Below are 23,559 nucleotides of genomic sequence, written 5' to 3'. Positions count from 1 at the left end.
ACATTAAGTACTGTACTAGTAAGTATGTGAAATGACAAACTCACTTTGAAGGTTGGCTTTCATACACATCAGTATTAAGTTTAGATCAAAAGTTACCTCAAGGTGCATTTACTGTTAACATGACTCGGTCAAACAGATAAGAGGAAAAAGAGAAAAGATCGCACTGACAAAGAACTAAAGAAGATGGTACAATGGTGGGCGCCAAGATCCCTCTGGGATCTCTTATTGATAATGATAGGGTGGGGAGCTCAACTAATTGCAAGTTATCACCAAAGGATTCCGATATCTGTGATTTAGTTGTGTCCAGTTACTAGCTTAGAAATATTCCCAATTGTGTTTTAACTCAATGATTCAGTTTAACATAGTACTAAGAGGGATGAGTTTCTTGTCTACCATAAAAATACTTACAAGTTTTAATGGTGAACCCCATGCATCATGCCATCTTCAATGCATGCATGGTGTAATGAAATGTGTGAAGAAAATGGTGCGATTACATTGTGATATCGTCACACTATAAAACATAGATCCTTTTATGAAGTGGTGATGATTTGAGAAGAAAGATGTGAATCAACTGTCAACGTAGGTAGGTAAAGATAAACAAGGCAAAGTATTGCAAGGCAATCCAGTCCCCCACCGGTAATGATTTCTATATTTAACAAACTGTACACTTTTGTCAGGATGTACCTTAACTGTTCAACGCATAGGTCACAGTGAGGTCGTAGTAACCTACTTCTTGCACTCGCCATCCCAAGATGTCCTTGTACATTAAATCTGGTTACTACAAGTGAAATAGTATAGAAGATATTCCCTGGACAAATGTTTTCAAAGGTTAAGTCATAGGTCAAAGTGAGGTTATAGAGACATATTTTTTGCACTCTGCACTCCTCCATCCCAAGATGCCCTTGTACACCAAATCTGGTTACTTCAGGTGAAATAGTATAGAAGATATGCACCGGACAAACTTTTTCAAAAGTAAAGGTCAAAGGTCAAGTCATATGTCAGTGACCTTATTCTTACGCTCTGCACTCCGCCATCCCAAGATGTCCTTGTACACTAAATCTGGTTACTACAAGTGAAATAGTAAAGAAGATATTCCCTGGACAAACGTTTTCAAAGGTTAAGGTCAAAGGTCAAGTCATAGGTCAAAGTGAGGTCATAAGAGACCTAATTCTTGCACTCTGCACTCAATCATCCCAAGATGTCCTCGTGCACCAAATCTGGTCACTCCAGGTGAAATAGTATAGACGATATGCCCCGGACAAACTTCTTGGACGGAAGGATGGACGAACAGAAGGACAGATTGCAAACTATAGTCCTCCTGGGATTCAGTGGGGGACTAATTAATTTTCTCACTAGAAAAAATGGGATAGCACAAGAAGTGTGGGAGAGATGTATGTCTCTGCAATTTAGCAGGGTAATAATACAGAACATGACTTATTTTTTTTAGAGTAAAACATTTATTTCAACATAAAACCATAAAGCAACAAAGACATGTCATAAAATGTATAAATATTGTTATTAGAACTGTAGATAGCCCATTGTAAGCCCATCCTGTGTTACTTGAGATATTTTCCTTGGTGCTAACACGATCCCTAAACTTTTGAAGTGTGATTTTACATGTATATAATGTCACCAACTTTAAAAAAGTTTAGGTTAGAAAAAAGTGTGTTAGAACCAGCCAAGTCTTTTTCAAAGGGAAATTTGCCAAAAGAAATTTCATTTAAGATAAAGAATATGCATTTATTTTTTCCAAACATTTCACAAACAAATTGTATTTTATCAAAAGCTGAAATTTAAACTATCAAACCCAGTGCCAGTTTCCTGTGTTTTCTGAAGATGTGTACAAGTGTAAAAAATATTTTGGTGAAAATAGATGAAGATGGCACATAAATAGACACTGTGGATGGCCTTAACAAATCGATCATCAGATTTTCAACTTATGTTTTTGTATTATTCATGTTTGAAGAACAGAACTGTCTCTAATAATTAACGAATGATGCGAATCACAAGTCCTTTGGAGGTTGGTGACCCCGCCACACTCTATCAGAATAACTACCCCTTACTAAAACCCTTTTGTGTACCCTATTTAGTTATTAGAAGTCTCAGAGGCTGTAAAACAAGCAGTGTCCACACTTGATACCTTCACAGTAAAATGAACTACCAACCCCGACACTAGACATACACACACAGCTATAGAAGGAATTGCACATCCCAATGCAGTCGTTGTCAACATTTTCAACATTTCGTTTCATTCTATTACATGATCAGTAGTACCTTTGTACAGATATACACGTGTGTTCAGCTCTCATAATTAAAGCTGGGAAGACACTCTTGGCTATTCAAGTTTTACACAAAAATAATGCTAGCTTAATATTCTCATTCGTTTATTACTTTATTATGAAACCTTAGAGTTCAGCACAACTAACAGATATACCAAGTCTTAACGATGTTCCGCCTGAAAATATACAACTTAACCCTCCACAACATAATTTACAGTCTTGTATGTATCTGCTGTAGAAAGATTCAATAAATTCAGCCGGTGAAGTGTTTATCCATGATATTGCCAAGACTTGCAAGGAAAGACACTAAATCCATAACGTGGTCAATCTGATCTGAGGGTTTCCAGAAGCTGAACGATAACAACATGTTCCTGTTGTCTTAACACATTCTCAACTTTTACTCTCCAGCGAGTGCAGTGCTTCTGTAGTTATTCACAACTTGTACACTCTAACGAGTGCCATGTTTTCTGTAGTCATTCAGAGCTTGTATTCCCCACTGAGAGCGTCTAGTTTCTGTTGGAGAATCTGTGCCCCTTTAAATGTCATTTTCTTCAGTGCTTTTTTTATGCCGGTCAGTTGTGTTATCACTCTGTCCGTAATGTCCGGATGGTCAAGCTCCAACAGACTGCAAAAGAAATGGTGGTCAAACTTAACATTAGTGACAAATAATTGAATGAAAAAGGAATCTGATTGTTTTATAAACGTGACTATATATGATTATCACAACAATGAATCTTTGAAATATTGCTGAAGGCAATTGAACACATTTTTTGTCACCTATACTTTGATAACAAAAAATCTCCCAAATTGGCCTCTTACAACAATTTCATAACTGCCATTTGTAATCAAATAGGTGTTGATAACCCAAAATCTCCCTCAATGCCTAGAATGATTCCTGTTATCATTTAAAGCTGAAAGAAGTAGTCCAGCGTTCAGATCATCTCGACACCAAATAGGGATTTGAAATAATAAGAATTGTAAAATGGTTCTGCACCCAAATTTCACACATTCTTATAATAATACCATTTATTTATAACTCACTTTTAATTAGAACTTATCTCTCATAAAACCCCTGAAATAAATGGTAACAAAACTTTATACTTACAATATAAGCATGAAGCATCCCCTGTTACATGCAGCCCAGGACTTGAGAGACCCTTCCGGCAGGGTTTCTAGGAGCACTTGGGAGAATAGCACTGTAAGAAGACCACATTTCTTATGTCAATTTCTTCTGTCCTCTACTCTGGAGAAGATATCTCACTGACAGTAATAAGTCTATTAGATATCAAATGTTTTAGCCTGTGTTTTCCTGCATACACATTTTTCTCATCTAACCAGATAAAAGATGAATGGTAAAATACCTAAGCTGAATATGGTAATGGTGTAAGAGACAAAACATTTCATCAGTGTGTTTTTAAGGTAGCAGAGAATAATTGTAGGATCCAGGTTTTGGCTTTTTAACATTATGAGAGACAAGTTTTCTATATTTGCACATTCTATATATCAGAGGTAATCCTATAGCTAGTGCCCAACTCTACCATCATGTCATCCCCCCCCCCCCTTTTTTTTTTTTTAAATTATTTATATATATACAAATCCATGCACTTAAAAGAGTATTGAGTACATATTTCTCAACGCTACAAAACCATTTCGATTCTCTCTCGAGTTACAAAAACACTTTTGAGGACTCTTGTAACTACTACACTCAAGCTTTCACAGTGTTACAAGGCCTTACAGCAAGCTTTTGGGAAGATTGATAAACCCACAGTAAGACTTATGATGTCAACGTACGACTTGGTAACATACAGTTAAGACTTCTGACCTCAAAGAAAGATTGGTTACCAAACAGTAAGATTAGTGATCTCAAGGTAAGTCCTGTGATTTCAAGATCAGTCGTGTTACCTTACAGCAAAACTTGTGGCCTCAGGGTAAGTCTTGTGACCTCAAAGTGAGACTTGTTATTATATTGACATCAAGATCAGTCTTATGACCAAAAGGTGAGGCTTGTTACCTTACGGTAAGACTTGTGACCTAGGGTAAGTCTTGTGACCTGACAATGAGGCTTGTTACCTTACAGCAAGACTTGTGACCTAGGGTAAGTCTTGTGACCTCACAATGAGGCTTGTTACATTACAGCAAGACTTGTGACCTAGGGAAAGTCTTGTGACCTCACAGTGAGGCTTGTTACCTTACAGCAAGACTTGTGACATAGGGTAAGTCTTGTGACCTCACAATGAGGCTTGTTACATTACAGCAAGACTTGTGACATAGGGTAAGTATCGTGACCTCAAGTGAGATTTTATACCTTACAGTAAGACTTGTGACCTCTGGGTACGTCTTTTGACCTCACAGTGAGGCTTGTTACCTTACAGTAGGACTTGTGACCTCTGGTTAAGTCTTTTGACCTCACAGTGAGGCTTGTAACCTTACAGCAAGACTTGTGACCTAGGGTAAGTCTTGTGACCTCACAGTGAGGCTTGTTACCTAACAGCAAGGCTTGTGACCTAGGGAAAGTGTTGTGACCTCACAGTGAGGCTTGTTACCTTACAGCAAGACTTGTGACCTAGGGTAAGTCCTGTAACCTCACAGTGAGGCTTGTTACCTTACAGCAAGACTTGTGACCTAGGGTAAGTCTTGTGACCACAAGTGACATTTGTTACCTTACTGTATATTGTGATCTCAAGGTAGGTCTTGCGACCTGAAATGAAGACGTTTAACCTCAAAGTGACACTTGTCACCATATGGTAGGACTTGTGACCTCACAATTAGACACGACCTCAGAGGTATGTACTTGGAGTTTGCATCACAGAGCCACAGTGCTGACAACAGCTACAGGTTGTACACAACTGACCTGTGTGTCCTGCCTGGATACGATCACGGTCATTTTGTATCAGCCTTTTCAGCGTCATGTGACCTGCAGAATGCTCCACAATATGCATGTTGTCCAAGCTTCCAGCCACAAATGGCTCAGCTGCAATCTTGGCCATTGCCTTCATGGCTGCAGATGGATCACCTGAAATTACAAAATTACATAAAAATTTCAGAGAAATCAAACATATCACAAAAATACATCTGTTCAGTGTCAAACAGAATTCTTAAATTTTGGAAGTTCCCATACATGAATATAACAGGATGTGAAAAAAACCTGCCAGACTTTTACTTTGATGTGTACTGACATTATAAAAATGAATATACGCTGTTATGTGAAACAATTAAAATAGAAGAAATAGAATTTGTATAATCAAAATTTGGATATTAACAAATATAAGGAAACATAAGGGACTACCTACCAACAGCATGGGTGAGAATAGCCAGGAGGAGGAGCATGGAAGCGTTGTCTAGGACCATTTGGCGTGTGTTTTCCACAATGTACGCGAGCAGTTGGGGCGACACAAACTCCAACAACTCTTTGTGTCGTACTGCCTTTTCTTTCTTACTGTAAAAGAACAAGAAAACACATCACATTGGTGCTGAGCAAGACCTTCTGTTTTATTACTGTCATATCAATAATGATAATATACAACATTTGTATAGCCCCTAGTAAATTTGCCAAATTCCTTCAACTTGTTCCCCCCTGAAATTTCATAATGAACTATTCCAACCTTTGAATTGGAAGAGTTAAAATGTGTCTTCAAGGGTGAATGAGTTAAAGGCACTTTACTTTTCTTTGCTTTAAATTATTTTATTGATCGATATTAAAATACAGACAGTTGTCTTGAAGCCTCTTTAATTTTTTTATCAGAAATTTTAAATGAGATGTGACTTTTACATAGGGGTATCACGATAATCCTACCTGTGTGGGTTCTTGTCGCCCTCAAGGAGCACGCGTACAATGTCTGGATGGAAGTGATGGGGGTCCCTGGGGCTCAGTAGGTACAGTAATACCTTCCTACCCTGTTGGTCTGTGGCCACTTCATTCAGGGACTTCAGCATTTCCTGATGGATTACAAAAAATGGTTTATTTTTTTACTCTAGATTATTGATCGGGATTATATAAACAGGAAATAGAAGGACATACGGTACAATGATTAAAGTAATTCCGCACCAGCAGTTCTACTCAAACTGTATTGGTCCTTATTAACTCGCCTAAAATTTTCATAAATGTTGTCAAATTTAATTTTAATTTACATGAAATATCAGGACTGTGTCTTTAGAAAGAGATAGAAACTTCAATTAATTTCATACAAAACGTAAGATTAAAATTTCCCGTAGGGTAGACCCCTTTACTTGAAGAAAAAGGTTCACACAAAAAATAAAACTTTAATTTCTGGTAGTGTAGACCCCTTACCTCGAGAATGGCCTTCTGTACTATCTTGGTATCGTCCACCACATCAATCATGGCTAACATCACCATGTGGCCATGCTCCTCCTTACAAATCTTCACCACGTGTGTCTTGAAGCTCTTTATTATCACCTTGCGGTCCTGTAACATTAAGGAACAAGGTTGTACAGCCTTTATTACATGCATGTCAGACATGAAAATATTGAAAAGATGCGCACCACTTCATATTTGTAAGATCAACTTATTAACATTGCCAGAAACACAACTTTTAGAAATCTGCTAACAGCAAAACCCATTCACAAAGAACATAAAGTAACAATATTGCAAAATCTACCTTTTTTTAACCTCTTGGTTTTTGTTTATATTTTTTTGTTGTTATCTCAGGGTTTCAGCCGAAACATGTAATGTAGTAATAGTTACTGTAGAATTAAGGAGGAGACATCATCAAAGTGTGTTCATATATTCGTGTTTTGTCGAACAGCGGCAGATGCCAGGTATTATCTGTGGACTTGCTGGTACATGTAGTAGCCAGATACATAACGAAGAGACATATGTATACCAACCTTGGCTGTACCGTACCAGAAGCAGTACATCGCCACTCTGGACCCGTCACGTGTGTGCATCATGTGAATTACGCAGTCTCTCAGGGACTCCACCATGTCCTGTAATAGACAATACAGTAATGTTTTATACATGTAGATGTTAAATACTGATATAACTGAAAGCAGTACAATATAAATGTTAAGCAGGGTCTTTCTATACATTTGGGGTCAATATTAAGTTTGACTACCATTAGTTTTTCTCTCAATTTCAAGAAAAAGAAAAGAAAATATTTGTGAAATGATCTTTACTTCCTAAAGTTATTCATCAAACATACCTTTCATCAGTCAAACAACGGATTAAAGATGACTTTGTAAAATTTTCTCAATAAAAGACAAAAGTCTGCACATTTCTTATACAATTCTTTTAAGCACTGTAGGTATGACAACATTTCCAAAAATAAACAATAAATAAATATGTATTTGTACACTTCATATACCACTGGATACTGTTTTAAACTGCTTAATATTTACAAATTCAATACAACCACTATAGTCAAAATTTACTTACTGTCCTCATCTTGTCTGATGCGTAGACGAAGAACTCAAAGAAGACTCTGTGGACCATTGTGTGTTTCAGCACCTCCCTAGGTAAATGAGCAAGAACAAAATAGGTCAATTGTCTCATAGGGCATGTAGTTATTTCACAGCCTTAGAAAATAATGAAGAATTGTATCTGTGTAAAATTGTACGATATGATACTAAAACTTAAAGTTGGTTGGCTGTAAAGGGTTTAACAGCCTATCAACAGCAAAGGTCATTTTAGGGACGTTAAAACTAACAGAATCATCCCTGAATTTGGAGAATTGGTTTTGCAATCACTGTAGAAAGTAAGACAAAGGCTGTGTTACGACCAAGAATATCACATTGAAGTACAAGAGCTACTTGAGTTTGTATGGTTTTTTTTATTGTGAAACGTTCCATTTATCATTTTAAAATGTTTATAGCGAAGGGTATAAAGAGGTAATGAAGACGTGAAATGGTCTGTTAGAGAGTTACTTACTTGTCTATGAGAGGGAGAAGGGCCTCCTTCATATTACTAAGTATCATGTCACGCTTGTCTGGCTGTACAAGTAACATCTGGTCCAGTGACTTCACATCAGGAGTCTGAAATAACAAATTACGTCATTTTTTTTTTATATTACCACTTTTAAAAGTTAAAGTTTCCGATAAATAATCTCCAGCAAACTTGTGTTCATTTTTATGGTGAATCAGTGAAATACCACTGTTATGTGGTAATATGATTTCTGTATCGATTTTATTTAACTTAGTAATTGACATGTATAATTATTAAAGATAAAATCGCAAAATCACCACAATTACAAAACATATGTAAATATCACACAACAATTTGAGATGACTGAATTTTACCTTGAAGAGCATAAAGCTGGGTCCATAAAACTCCTCTAGTAGTGATAACCTTTGTGAAGCGATGGCATATTCGTTGTAGGCGAACTCCACGACATCGGACGCTTCCTATAGAGAGTAAGAAATTCTGACATTTACAACAGGACATAGGAAACAAACAGAAACTCTAAATTATAACAATAGTCCTTTTGACTGAAAGTTTCCTCTGGTATATTAAAGATGAAATTTCCCAGACGATTTCCAAAGATTGTTTTCACCGAAAAAGTTGAAAAATGTCATCGTTACACGTCTTTTTCAACACATATAAACAATGTTTGATATAAATTTTAAATGCACTTGTATATTTGTTTAATGTGTAGAAAAATCACTGAATTCAATTCCAAATATTTTATTGACAATACAATAGAGTAACAGATGAACAAAAAAGTAAGAAAATCAAACAATACATGTACATGTATTATCAAAAGGGTGAGCCTTCATCAGTCTTTTCCTTAGATAACTGGTTGTATATGGATGTTGTTATTATATTAAGTATAAATAATAGACAAATCTTTGATTTTTAAAAAACCTCTAAAGCACTAATTTTGTTTTCTTATACACAATGTACTTACTTTGTGGCGCACTAGTTTCCTCACACTGCCTTTGAAGCTTTTTATTACTGCGTTTCTATGTGTCTTTGTCCTACAAGATTCAAACAAGAAAATATTACCTCCTTCAAATCTATTTATCAGCTAACATTCATATGAAAAATTACAGCGTAATACATTACGTTTCAAAACTATTAGATCAGTAGGTCTGGCCTAACTGCTCTTTTAATGATATATCAGATTTTAAATGATATCAAGTTTTCATGGTGTTATGTATCTTTTTCATGGTGTTTTGTATCTTTAAGGCTGATATTACTTACCCATATACCAAAAACTTCTTCACAATAAATTTGGCATACTTTGACTTGGCCATCATGCACATCTGATCTGTAAAACAGAAAAGTGGATACTAAAATATCATCTTCATTGTAAAAATCAGTAGCAGAGACAGGAGAGGATGTTTGCTTTACATATCAGTAACAAACATGTCAAGATATGTTGTTCTTGTCCATCTCTCCTGAAGTATTGACGTCCGATACTACTGACCAGACAAATATTTTTTTTAAGGAATCCATCCCGTTGTCGAATTATTATCAGCTCACGTGATATGGAGAGAACTCTCTATATTTTTCTTCACATTAATTAGTTGCAAATACATATATAAAATGTAAAACTTGAAAACTGCTGTTCAACTTTTGAGCAAGCTTAGCAGCCAGTGTTTAATGAGTCAATTTTTATCTAAAACTTCACCGCTACGTTGTTTAAAATTGGCATCACATTGGAGCAGCGTCTAAGACTGAACAGGGGACATTTAAACAGCAGTTTGGAGATGGCTACACAAAAAGGACTATATATGCTTCAACAAACAACAGGCTCCAAACAAAATCATACTAATTCACCCCTGAGGACACATTTGAACTTTTCCAATTCAAAGGTAAGAATAGTTCATTATGAAATTGCAGGGGTGAATGAGTTGAATATATATATATATATACCTTTTAGTTCACTGAAGACTTCCTCTTTCTTGTCTGGAGTACCATACTGTACTAAACACTGAAGCACACGTGCTGTGTCGTGGGCGTAGGCAAGCTGTAAACAGAATGTTTTTACATAGTCAATGATCAATTCTGCTACAAGGAATATCTCCTTACTAATGTTAGTCAACTTTATAATGGAAACATCTAGAATGACATTTATGCTGTCAAAAAAACCCATCATTATTTCTTTTCATAGAACTTGATTGCTAACAAATCGGCTGCAGAAATTAAGTATACATGCATGGTAAATTACTTATTTACCAATTAACTGGTACATGAAAGTCCTCATTGAAATTAACACAGACAAGAAATCAAATCCCATATCTAGGTGACCAAATTTATCTACCTATGTTTTCAATCCAAATACAATATCTCTTGTAAACTTCAAGCCCTCATTACAGAGGTTCTAAAAAGCAAAGCGTACAGTATATACTGCTGTGAAAGTTTTCTTGTATACAGTAACCCAAATAACTACTTCAATGTTATTCATTACACCGCTCAGTGTCGGTCACTTAATTTCCATCCGAGATGGTCATTATAGAGTCAAAGTTGGTCATCAGTACACTGTCAGTGTCGGTCACTTAATTGTAAGTTTTGGATGATTAAAGGTCAGTGTTGGTCAGTTTACCATCGGTTGTGACCATTACAAGGTCAAAGTTGGTTGTTATTACACTGTCAATGTTATTGTTGGTCACTCACCTCTTTCATGTTGCCCTTGACCATACTCATAAGCTCTGTACACAACTCAGCCCTCCTCTTCTCCTTCACATCATGTCTATACACGAAAAAAAAATAACCCAATCATTAATAAATTGTGCTTGATGTTACATATGAAACTAAACTGTGATCGAATTCATGAAAGATATATTTTTTTCCAGCAGTACCTCTATAAATTTCGTTAAGTTTAAAAAGACACTTTATGACAACATTTTGTTTCATGTCAAATTGAGTGAAATATTTAAGTGTCAATCCATCATACACCTCCATTTTAAATGTACAAACAGGTGAACCATTGTGCTTAAATAGTGTCATGTGATTAGCTACAAATATTTCCAACTCTCAACTTGTTTTTCTGACACCACTTGCTGAAAACCATTGTTCCATTAACTTGTTTTTCTGACACCACTTGCTGAAAACCATTGTTCCATTAACTTGTTTTTCTGACACCACTTGCTGAAAACCATTGTTCCATTAACTTGTTTTTCTGACACCACTTGCTGAAAACCATTGTTCCATTAACTTGTTTTTCTGACACCACTTGCTGAAAACCATTGTTCCATTAACTTGTTTTTCTGACACCACTTGCTGAAAACCATTGTTCCATTAACTTGTTTTTCTGACACCACTTGCTGAAAACCATTGTTCCATTAACTTGTTTTTCTGACACCACTTGCTGAAAACCATTGTTCCATTAACTTGTTTTTCTGACACCACTTGCTGAAAACCATTGTTCCATTAACTTGTTTTTCTGACACCACTTGCTGAAAACCATTGTTCCATTAACTTGTTTTAGTTGTTTGTTGTTTAATGGTATGTATTGGTAACTCACCTTCTCAGTTCATCCCAGATTTGTTTAGACCGCTGAATCATGCTGAAATTGTTTTTTAACATTTTCCTCACTTTCCTTCTGTCCTTAAATGGCAGCTCCTTCAATTTGGTTTTCTTGGATTCTGGTGAAGAAATAATAGGAAGTAATTATACAAGATTCAGGTGTTTAAAGTTTGCTTTCATTTGTTTCATACATTTTCATATGGAAACGCTGGCATCATAATATTAAAATCAACATTTTTGAGAAGTCTATCTATCCAAATTACATAGCACACCTGTTATTCAGCATATTTTTATCTCTGAAAGTAAACTATTTTATTTGTGCATTGACTTTAATACCATAAAACTTGATGAGTTCGGGCTTTTTTAATATTGCAATACTGCAATGATACTCCCAACATCGTAGCCCCATTTTAAAATCATACAAAATAAATATCTAACTTCTCGACATTATTGACACTTACCATCTGTTTCTACTGCCTGTGATTCTTCCAGCCTCCTCTTCCCAGAACTGAGACCAGACCGGCTGTCATTCAGGTTTTTCTTTACTTTTAGGCCTTTAAGCTTGCCTGCTGCAGTGCTCGCAACTCTGGAAATCTTCACCTTTTATAAAATAAATATTTCACTTTAAAAAATCTTTCCCTGTTGACATTTCAATCAATTTGAAGATTTAATAAATCAATATAGTTGCCATGGTAAGACGTGACGTGTTGAAGATTGAATAAATTAGTATGATAATTTCTATGGTATACGTTAGACGTGTAAAGTACGGAGAAACTCTTTAGATTTTTTTACTTACCCGTATTGATTTCTTCCGCTCCATTGGATGTAAGGCAGCTGGAGGTGGCATCAGTTTACCGGAGTCTCCCTCGCTGCGATTTGAGTGAGTGCTGGTGTCTGTTCCGCCCTCGGCTGATTCCCTCACCTCCTCCTCTATGGTCGGGTACCGCTGTACTCCTTTACTAGCCATTCTGTGGAAAGATTTCTCGGCCCCATCAGGCTGTCCTCTTGCGCGTTGCACAGCTCTTTCCATCGTCACATCAGGTCGTCCCATAGGTTTTTGCATGCGTGAGAATGTGGTCTGCATGGACATATCTGACACTGGATTGATAGCACTGATCATACTGAGTGAATCTGGAGTATCGGTCTGGTCTAGTGTGGAAAGGTCTGTGTCGCTGTACATTGTGTCTTTCTTCGAGTGGTATTTCTGTGTGGCCTTTGCCAACTGATGCTGGTTCCTGTACAACTTGCGTTTCTTTGGCGGGGAAGCCAATGTGCCAAATGATGAGTTGAGGGAGTCATTGTCACTGTTTGGGGGTGCTGACAGCTTAGGTGGATCCTCCTGCAGTATGCTGTTTCCTTCTGGATTGCCACGAGTGGAACGATTGTAACTAGTCATTTTTCTTCTTTTTGTTTTGGGAGCATGGGCCTCTTCGAAAGAAGATTCATCAATACCTAGTCGCATCTGAGAATAGAACGAATTGATATCATCAATGGTGTTGGTCCTTCGTTTGTTACAAAGGTAAGTTCACAGAAATGATTTATACACATTTGAAAATGACCTAGTACCAGATTAATAGTGTCCTTGTGAAGGAAGAAAGCTGGTAGTTTTAAGTTAGTCATTATATTTATATCTCATTCATTTTCTTTACTTATATTTCCTGTGGACCCTTTTCTTTTTAAATATATAAATAAACATTTTACACACTAACATAACATACAACGTTAAGGAGAAGACTTATATAAGCTAAGCCTGTTGTCAAACCGATAATGGTAAGGAGAAGACTTATATAAGCTAAGCCTGTTGTCAAATCTATTTGTTCAATTGTGAATTGTTTTTTGTCCAATAAAATTTGTTGAAAAAAACCCATATAATTCCAAAGCTTTAAAACTAATTCATAAATGATTTTAGTACTGATAATGTTAACCTCTGGACATTTTCTATATACTAACATAACAATTATCAGAACAATGTCATCTTACAATTTAAACTGAGACAGATACATATAATTGTAGATTTATATTTTAAAAGACAATAATTATATATTACATTGCCATTTGATAAAACAACTTGAACGGTTAGTATTATTTCCTTACGTATATTATATTAAGTTTCATGGAATAAACAATGCAGTATTATCAATTGCTTTACAATTTCCATACCATAATATAAGAGATCAATAAATACACATATTATATAGTACAGCTTTAATTTTATAACAAAACAGTTTCATACTGTACATATTCTAGCATTAAAATTTTAAACCTTTGGCTTCAATGTCCTTATCCAAACATAAACCAATATACATATGTACCAGTAACCTTAAGTAGAACTCTCAGTTTTCCTTGATTAGTAAAAGTATCATAGATATCTTACCCATTCAAAACGATTTCAAAATTAAGTTGTAGTGTTCACTTCACTTTGTCAGGATGAAATATTCAATTTGGTGAGATACTCCCTGGGTATATATTGAAGTAGGACTGGACGACTGAATAGATTTCAGAATGTCATTTGTCAGGACTGATGTTACATGACAAGTCTATAATTACAAACCACACAGAAAGGAAAACTCAACCAGCTCTTTTGTATTAGCCGTCAGGCATGTTGACATAGTAATTGGGCTATAACAACAAATCCATCCTACCTGTTGGGGGTAGGACTGACTGACACTTATCTGCCTCGGGCAATAACATGATGCAATAAAAACACTACTAATTGGTCATACTATTGTCACAACTAATATAAAGTTGTACTCAAATTCAGTGAAGCATGACTGAATGTTTTGATGTCACAGGTGTGACAGGTAAATGTTTGGTACAATATATAACATGATGCATAGGTACTGGACACTACTGGTGGTAATATGGCCTGGTCAGCTAGTGTATGTCTGTCATACAGCCATGAAGCTCAGGTACTGTTACAAGCCCTGGTTATCACATGTACAGAAGATCTTATCTTTGAGAATGTTCCTAGCTTTAATATCCTGAATTGTCATACTCAGCTTTCATCTAATACAAAATGGTTCATATTTTTTTTTATTTATTCTTATTTCCTAAAAGTTTTATTCCGAAAGTTCCCTTCCTATTCAGTGTATTTTCTTCCTAAAATGAGACAAAAATGCCAACTGAAACAAACCCGGAAATCATAAAATTAATGTCAACTTATCTAAGTATTTTTTTGATAGAATCAAATGTTGCCTTTTGAGTTTGTCTTCAATTTTAGTCACATTAATGTGACTTTCAAATTCTGTTTTTATTAGTCCTAGGTATAGGTAGTACTGTAGGTATCATTAACTACAGTCAAAGGAATATAAGTCTGAAGCATATAAATATAACTGGATTAATGTGAGTAAGATTTCCTCCCCATGAGTCCTGAGATTCTTTTACAAAAAAAATATGATTTCCATTACTAAGACATATAATGAGTTCTAAAAATAAGCATCAATCCAGACACCAAATACAGGTTTCCTCAAAGTCACTTATAGACCAACCACAGCGAGACTTCCGCCCAGTCCTTGGTTTATCTTAATATTCAGAGACACATGTTCCATGTAGATATTCGATCAGAAAGGCTGTGTCAGTTCCAAAAGTCTACCACATCACAAACCCTGGATGTATTTATGCATGCGACAAAAAAAGGATTGTTTTCATAATCACAGGAAAGAGAATAGTGTTTCCACCAGTGATTGAACCCTTGATCCTCCCACTTCCTAGTTTAAAGCTCTACCACTGAGATAAAGGGAAATTCCTCTAGCGCGAAGATAGAAAAGGACCATAATCCTATGTACAATTAAATCTGCCACGCAAAGAAACTGTTTGTCTGCAGAATGTCCAATTTAGGGAAACTTTTACCAACGCCGTGGTTAAAAGCTAGGTCCAATAATGTGCAGACATAAAATGCAATTGATGACTTATAAGAACTTAATATACATTTCCTAAATTAAATAATGCTAAGTTTTTAGTTCTCCAGGAGATATGTGATCTGTTTGCCTTTCTGATTACATTCACTGTCGTATAATATTCAAACGGGATTTAAAATTAAGTAATAAATAAAGGATTCAATTCTTTCAAACTCATTTAATCCTGATAAGATATGAGATAAAAGACAATAAGGCAGTATGTGGACATACTTACATTGGTGATGTTCTTCAGCGTAAGGTTCGTTTTGTACACATGTGTTTTCTTTTCGAAATCAACTCGTGCGTTAGTGTACCGTACGTGGGAATATACGATTACGACACATGCAAAGATGTCTTAACTGATATTTTCAGCCAAATTATTATTATAAGTGGAATTATACTTAAATAGAAACAACATTTACGTGATATAAAACTTATAAACATTTTACAACAAAAGAAAGGTTTTGTAAGGAATATCGCGACAATCGGCATTCGGCAAGCACCTGCTATTTCCGGTTGATGTGTGTTAGAAGAAAACTAATAATAATCTGATAATAAGGCGTCTGCTTAATTGATTCCCTTATGACAGTTCTAAATATTTATTTTTCCATAATTAATGCATGTTAATTTTTACATTTGTTTAAATATAATAGTTATATACTTGTTCGGTGTCGAATCAACAATGATCACAAAAGTGTTGAGGGCAATTATAATGGGCCCACCAGGGTCTGGCAAGGGTACAATCTCTACTCGCATTATCAAGGATTTTAACATGAAACATCTATCCAGCGGGGACTTACTGAGGGCCCAGATTGTAAACAAAACAAGTAAGGTCATATCTGATGATATAATTGAAGGGCTCTTACAGTGACATGCACCAAAGGTTGCAAAAATTCTGACTGTGTAAATTGAGATATATGTCCTATAAAAAACTAAAGGTACCATTTTTAATAGCAATACCCTTAGTTTTTTATATGACATATATCTCAATTTACAGTCAGAATTTAAAACACCTTTTCATGCACACAGTCAGCTGTTCAGTTGTCAAGGAGAGATGTATGTGTAATCGCAGGTGCTGGACACATGACCATATATGATGTGTATATTCTATAATATTATTACACAGTATATACATATCATTGTGTCCAGGACCCGTGTATGTTGTCGTCTTCCAATAATGTTCATACCACCGCTGGTGTATTATTGCATACGTGTCGGGTTGTTTCACCCTTATTCCTGTCCGCACAATTTGTTTTGCACTGTGCTATTTATCTGTTCATGGTTATACACAGGTGCTGGACACACTGATATGATGTGTAAACTATATAAAAGTAAAGTACTATTGTATATAAACACATCCTATCAGTATGTCCAGCACCTGTATGGTAATTTGGAGAAGGCAAATTCCACTCTTAAGGAATCCTAAGACGAAACCTACGAAAGTGCCCAGCGTCACTAAAACTGACAGCATACAAATTGTTGGTGAGATCCGTCCTTGAATACAGCTGTACGATATGGGACCCTTACCAGCAAAACAACATCCACTCGCTGGAAAAGGTACAACGCCGCGCTGCCCGATTTATAACATCAAACTATAGAAGGGACAGCAGTGTAACAGAAATAATGGGCACTCTAAAACTAGCACCACTAAAGGATCGCAGGCGAGACCATCGGCTTGCCCTCTTTTATAAGATCGTGAAGGGGCTAGTGGACATACCTGTAGATCACATATTGACTCCATCAAACACCGGTATCAGATAAAAAAATAGTGAAAATTACCGACATTTCCAGTGTAATACGGACATATTAAAAAAATCATTTTTTCCTCGAACAACAGCAGAGTGGAATAACCTACCAGAAGACCTTGTCAAAATGCAAGAACTTAAAAGCTTCAAGACAGCACTACAAACTGAAACAATATAAAATATAAGCGCACTCCTCCAACCCTGGAATTCATACTCAAATTTGAGGTCTTCCAGTAATATACAGATACAGATACAGAGGAGAGATAAACAGTGTATCCACCGACACTGTGCATGACATTGTGATTATTGTCTGGGAGAAAGGTTAGGCTATTCCATATTTTCACATAATTACATATCAGATGCAGATGCCTGTGGAGTGTGGACACATTTAAGATCCACAGTATTTTTTTGGTCAGTAAAAAAACTGCATGACATTAATTGTCTAAGGAGGGACACAGAGAGGGTGTTCGTCTGGAAGAGGAACAAAGTGTTATTTTCCCCTTTCATATTTACATATATCAAGGAAAGACTATCCAAAGATATTACCTTCTGAGTGTCTCAAAAAGAAGTGAAACAGAGTGCATATGATAACTCATTCACCCCTGATGACACATTTGAACCCTTCCAATTCAAAGGTTGGAATAGTTCATTATGAAACTTCAGGGGTGAATGAGTTAATTGCCCAAGAAAAGGACACTGTTGCAGAAAGTGTTATTTTCGGGAGAGACAAAGTGTATGATATTAATTGTTTAGGAAAGGGATGATATACAAATGTACATGGTATTTTCTGGTAGAGGGGCAGTCAAGCTGCATTATGTTGCCTTGTAGGGGACAGTGCAGAAGATGATCGGAGAGACTACTAGAAATGTATGTCCTATTTTCTGATTGACTAAAATGTATTACCTGTGTTACAGATGTTGTTATATCAGCTAAACTACATGTATTGTTTACAATATATTACAGGTGCTGGTATGTCCGCAAAGCAGTTCATTGACAAGGGTCAACTGGTACCAGACGATGTCATGGTCAAATTAATCATAAATGAATTGAACAAGTTTAAGGGTGAAAGCTGGATGTTGGATGGTAAGCATTCCACTGTTACATTTATATAGCAAAGCCTCGGGTCTCCTGCACAATATTTTATACCTTGGGTTTGAATTACCTTATCCATACCTCACATCAGGGATGGATTCTGTTTCTTACTTATTACCTAAAACTTGCAAAACAGCTGCTCTTCTAGTAATGTTGTAAACTGTCTGCACATTTCTCATTTGCATATGAAGCCTGGATGTCAATTGTTAATGACGTCAATGACACTGACTGACCCCAAAACCTCATAAAATGACGTCACAAACAATAACTTGACCCTGAAAGGTCACTATAATTCCCCCGCCAGTCAGTGCAGCACCGTCGAAAATGCGAATATCTTGGTCTAGTATGCAAGAAAGTCATGTATATATCGCACAGTGTGATAGCTATAATATTTATCCTAATATCCGTTTGATATTATCACAATCTATATATTTATTAATCACAAACTGGTCCAACATTTGGATTGCCAAATTGCACAACTTCCAGGTGGACATTCAGGCTGTTAAAGTCTTTATACATGACTTATGTGTCGGGTACAACCCACAGGTCATTACCTCCAAGATCAGGGTCAAGGGGGGCAAAGGTCATATATCATTGTTATTCTTCTTTGGGCCATACTTTCAGAGTGGCTCAATGTTTCATACAGCTTTATAACTGGGTGTATCATGAAGAATAAATCCGAGTGTCAATGTATCGGACTGGACACTGAATCCTAGTGTGTATTTGAAGGTATTATCAAGGTCCCTATATAAGTGTTTGAAGTTCAGATGCCAGTGTAGAATGAAGCTGCCAGATGCCATGTTAGACTGAGGTGTAGGATATTTTCTGTAATATCTAGGTACGGACAAGGTCAAATGAGACTTAATATTGAAAACAAATTTAGCTGTTTAAAAATAAACAAATGTCTAATATAACAGAATCACAATTAAAACCATATATATTTGTAAAGGATAGAGATATACCCTTGTCTTACATGTAGTACCCATATCTTGCAAAGGTACGATGGGAGATATGATATTGTGATATGATTGAGCTTACTACATTAAAGAAATCCTTGGTGTTGCTAGGATTTCCTCGGACAGTGCCCCAGGCCAAAGCCCTATACAATGAGAAGCCAGTGGATCTGGTAATCAACCTCAACGTGCCCTTTGAAGTGATCATTGACAGAATCAAGGGACGGTGGACACATGCACCTAGTGGAAGGATCTACCACACAGAGTTCAATCCTCCAAAGGTTGTGGTGAGTGAGTCAAATCCTCCGAAGTTTGTAGTAAGTTCAATCCTCCAAAGGTTGTGGTGAGTGAGTCAAATCCTCCCAAGTTTGTAGTGAGTTCAATCCTCCAAAGGTTGTTGTGAGTGAGTCAAATCCTCCGAAGTTTGTAGTAAGTTCAATCCTCCAAAGGTTGTGGTGAGTGAGTCAAATCCTCCCAAGTTTGTAGCGAGTTCAATCCTCCAAAGGTTGTGGTGAGTGAGTCAAATCCTCCAAAGTTTGTAGTGAGTTCAACCATGTCAAGTTCATTGTAGGATACTGTGAAATCATTAATTTCTGTGGGGTTTTGATTTTTTTTTGATTTCGTTGGTAATCTTCATCCAAGAATTCATAGGTCCACAAAGTAATTACAAATTTGATATTAAGCAATTGTTTGATTGGGTGCTCGTATTCCACAGATTCATGTACCCACCAAATGGTGTTTTGTTGGGAAACAATGAAATTTTGGGCCCAGGAAAACATCTGATATCACAATGTATCCTTTTAAAATTATATTTAGGTCAATCCTCCCAAGCTCAAGTTCTGTTTGTTTTAATACAGAAAGGAGTTATAACCTGTCACAAAATCGTATTATAGTGCCGAATTGTGAAATCTATTGTATATCCATCACAAGGGATCACCATTATACCATGTTTCAGGGGAAAGACGACGTGACAGGTGAGACGTTGACACAGCGTGACGATGATAAGGAGGAAACTGTCAAGAAGAGGCTACAGATATACCAGAACCAGACAGAGCCAGTTCTACAGTTTTATAGGTAAGCACCTGTAGACTGATGATTAGATCCGTTACCGATATTACATTGGTTCTATTCATGGAGATATTGTAGACTAATATTTACATTCTGTATGCTTGGAACCATTGACGAAAAGGACATTTAGTTTTGTATGGTGACCTCATCACATGTTCGATGAATGAGTTAGTAATCAGTTTATACCAATAGCTAGAAATGTTCTTGCTGAGAATAAAATCTGTGATGTGAATGCAGTCAGTAATCATCAAGCAATAGTGATGGAATTGTAGTGTTTTCTGCTCTTCACATTTTATCATTCAGAAATGCTCTCCAAAATTGTCATGTGTTGTTGAGAATTGGAAGGCATAGCGACTGACTGAAGATGGCTTTGTGAGCAGTTTTTTCTTTGACTGTTTTTAATGGAAAGTTTTGCAGGATAGATATGGAGATGAAAACATACCAAAAGAAATATCATTTTACATTTATCAACAATGTGGTACTGGTAGTTAAGTAAGGCTTGACAATTATTGGTGATTCATAATTCATTTTCTTTTTTATTTGAACACAAATTTGTTTCATACTCAGTCAGAATATACTTTGAACATGTATCTGTTTTCTCATGTCTTTTTAGGCAACATGAAATCCTGACGGAGTTCACCGGAAAATATTCCAATGAAATCTGGCCGAAGGTGTACGAGTTCTTGTCTACCAAGAGTGAACCATTGCAGTACACTCAGTATAGCTAAGGGACAATAAGGCAGCAATTTGTGATAATTTATTTGATTTTGATATGATTATACATCCAAATAATTGATATTGATTAGATAAGTATTTTTATTGTATTTTTTTTTTATTGATTTTGGGATTTAGTATTTATGATTGTCCAATATGCAGGTGATTCATATTTTACAACCTATACACTGTAACAAATTAATACAGATTTAAAAGTGTTCATTAATCAATCACTTCGCTTTTTGACAAATGTCAAACAGATATTTTCTTACGTTGGTGCCAAATTAACATACATTGTAGTCAATGACGGGTTGTTAACTTGTAATTAATTACATTTTTTTGTAGTTATTTACAGGTTATTGTTGTTGAAAACTGATCATCGCAGTTAATGACATGGTTGTTGTAATGACCGATAGGTTATGGTAGAATTTATTATAATTAATGACTGGGCGTTTTCATCAATGACAGGTTATTGACAGGCTGTTGTAGTTGATGTTATTTTATTGCAGTTAATGACAGGTTGTTGTAGTTAATTATGGGTTAATGTAGCTAAAGACAGATTACAGTAGTTAATGTAAGGTTATTGTAGTTTATGATAGTCTCTTGCAATCAAATTATTTAAAAAATAAAAAATATATATATTAATTAGAAACAACACAATCCAAATGTACATACAGGTATTTTTAGGTTATTGAAAGGTTTAAACCTGTCACCAGATGACTGGGATGTATTTTTTATACCAGTGTTGATTACATGTTATTTGTACTTTTGATTTTGCCTAATTGGTTCCCCATTTGTGAGGCATCATTGTTTTAATTATGTGATGGCATTACAGTTTAAATTCAGCAATATTGAGTGTTCAAAAAGGGTTTACCTGCTAGTCCAGTGTTATTTGTGAAGGAGGGATTGATGTACTATTTATTCAATACATCGGTGGTAACGGGTACATGCAGCTACAAGTGCTATGGTGCATATTTGCTTTATGGGAAGTTGGCTTACCATACTAGAATTCAAAACTAGTTATAGTTGCAAATCATTTGGTGAACTTTTTGATAAACTTTTTATTTTATGTAAATTTTCTTAAATTATTAAATTGCTACGCCACTGTTAGACCCGACCCAATACTTTTCTGTGATTTTGACAAACTGTACATCTTGAATTTTAGGGATATAGGGGGAAGTAATGCTTCCTGATTAATTATCTATTAGGTGTACTGACAGAAGGAAGTGCTGGGTCTAGAAGGGATCAAGTGACATCTAGATACGTGTATGTGTGTATTTTCAAATGGTTGAAGAAATGGTTAATATGGTAATGCAGGGTTTTTATTGTTGAGGTTACCAATGTGTAAGAAAATGAGAATTTAATGTTAAATTAAATCTGATGAAGATCAGCAGTATCAAGTTTTCTTTTTATTTACCCTTGTCCATTAATGATTAAATTAACAACCTTGTCGAAAACTGTATGGTTCGAAATCTGTTATTTTTCTCTAAAGTACCTCTAAAGGCACGAAGACCAAACACAGTGACCAATAACTGATTTTAGCATATTGGGGTGAAGTTCTGTTTCCTTAAGGAACAATTACAAAAATGTAGATCCATTCACATTTTAATTAGGCCTAATATAGGTCTTTCACATATCAATGTACATTTGTTTATGCTTTTATGAAGAATTAATATAAATGGAAGCAAAACCAGAATCTCGTTGTTACAACTCTAAGAAAATGTAGGAAACTGGTCGGAATGTTGTGCAGCAAATGAGAGGTTCATTTGTGTCTGTTATATAAGTATGTATGATTAAAAGTATTTGATGAATCAACAATTACAATGCTTCTTAATAAAGAAATAAACAAGAGGCCCATGGGCCTTAACGGTCACCTGATATATTTATACAGAGAGTTGATTTTGTTTTTAACATGAACAGAAATATAATTCAAAGTGACAAAAAACAATAAAACCACCTTATTCAATATCTAGCATACAGATTTCAGACTAAAAAGGATTTGAAACTAGCACCTCTGATTCTTAACAAGGAAAATGAAGAAAGTTTAGCACACTGACACCTTTGAGCCCCACCCTACAGCCCTTGGGGGTAGGGCTGGCTCAAAATTTTCAAAGTATCAAACTGTCAATTCAAGGTTATAACTCCAATCAAGGTATTAACATGTAATATTCAAAGTATCATTTGCCATTATAAACCATAATACATTTTGCCCCCTCCCCCCCCTCCTTCCCTAGGGGTAAAATTGAGACCCTAGGGTCATAAACCTTAAGACAATTCCATCTATGAAGAGTATTTGATTCTACCATATCTGGGTCTTGAGAAGAAGATTTTTGAAATTTCAGTCAATTCAACCCTTTTTGGCCCCACCCATCAGCCCCTGGGGGTCAG

General features: G+C 35.8%; 2 protein-coding genes across 3 annotated transcripts; one reads left to right on the top strand and one right to left on the bottom strand.

The window, feature by feature from the left end:
* Nucleotides 1-1,438: 1,438 nt before the first annotated feature.
* Nucleotides 1,439-15,952, bottom strand: LOC110442800 (pumilio homolog 3-like). 2 transcript variants are annotated; one of them, XM_021486590.1, is made up of 18 exons: nt 15,835-15,952; nt 12,500-13,165; nt 12,165-12,303; nt 11,702-11,822; nt 10,852-10,927; nt 10,111-10,204; nt 9,436-9,502; nt 9,140-9,209; nt 8,532-8,636; nt 8,164-8,267; nt 7,672-7,747; nt 7,125-7,223; nt 6,568-6,702; nt 6,073-6,215; nt 5,570-5,715; nt 5,131-5,292; nt 3,385-3,475; nt 1,439-2,904 (listed from the first exon to the last, which is right to left on the bottom strand). In XM_021486590.1, exons 2-18 carry the CDS (start codon nt 13,163-13,165, stop codon nt 2,757-2,759), a joined length of 2,442 nt encoding a protein of 813 aa, XP_021342265.1. In that variant the 5' UTR covers nt 15,835-15,952; the 3' UTR covers nt 1,439-2,756. The 2 variants fall into 2 exon arrangements, with proteins under 2 accessions (XP_021342265.1, XP_021342264.1); XM_021486589.1 differs by lacking the exon at nt 15,835-15,952 and adding an exon at nt 14,078-14,168.
* A 71-nt stretch (nt 15,953-16,023) lies between these two features.
* On the top strand, nt 16,024-23,044 carry LOC110442802 (GTP:AMP phosphotransferase AK3, mitochondrial-like). Its single transcript, XM_021486591.1, has 5 exons — nt 16,024-16,426; nt 18,308-18,427; nt 19,504-19,676; nt 20,345-20,463; nt 21,071-23,044. Exons 1-5 carry the CDS (start codon nt 16,216-16,218, stop codon nt 21,183-21,185), a joined length of 738 nt encoding a protein of 245 aa, XP_021342266.1. The 5' UTR covers nt 16,024-16,215; the 3' UTR covers nt 21,186-23,044.
* The last annotated feature ends 515 nt before the right edge of the window (nt 23,045-23,559 follow it).

The sequence above is a fragment of the Mizuhopecten yessoensis genome, unplaced genomic scaffold (assembly GCF_002113885.1).
Source record: "Mizuhopecten yessoensis strain PY_sf001 unplaced genomic scaffold, ASM211388v2 scaffold716301, whole genome shotgun sequence".
NCBI classification, from domain to species: Eukaryota; Metazoa; Mollusca; class Bivalvia; order Pectinida; family Pectinidae; genus Mizuhopecten; species Mizuhopecten yessoensis.
The sequence above is the reverse complement of the archived record's forward strand: the minus strand, read 5'-3'. Positions and strand labels throughout refer to the sequence as shown.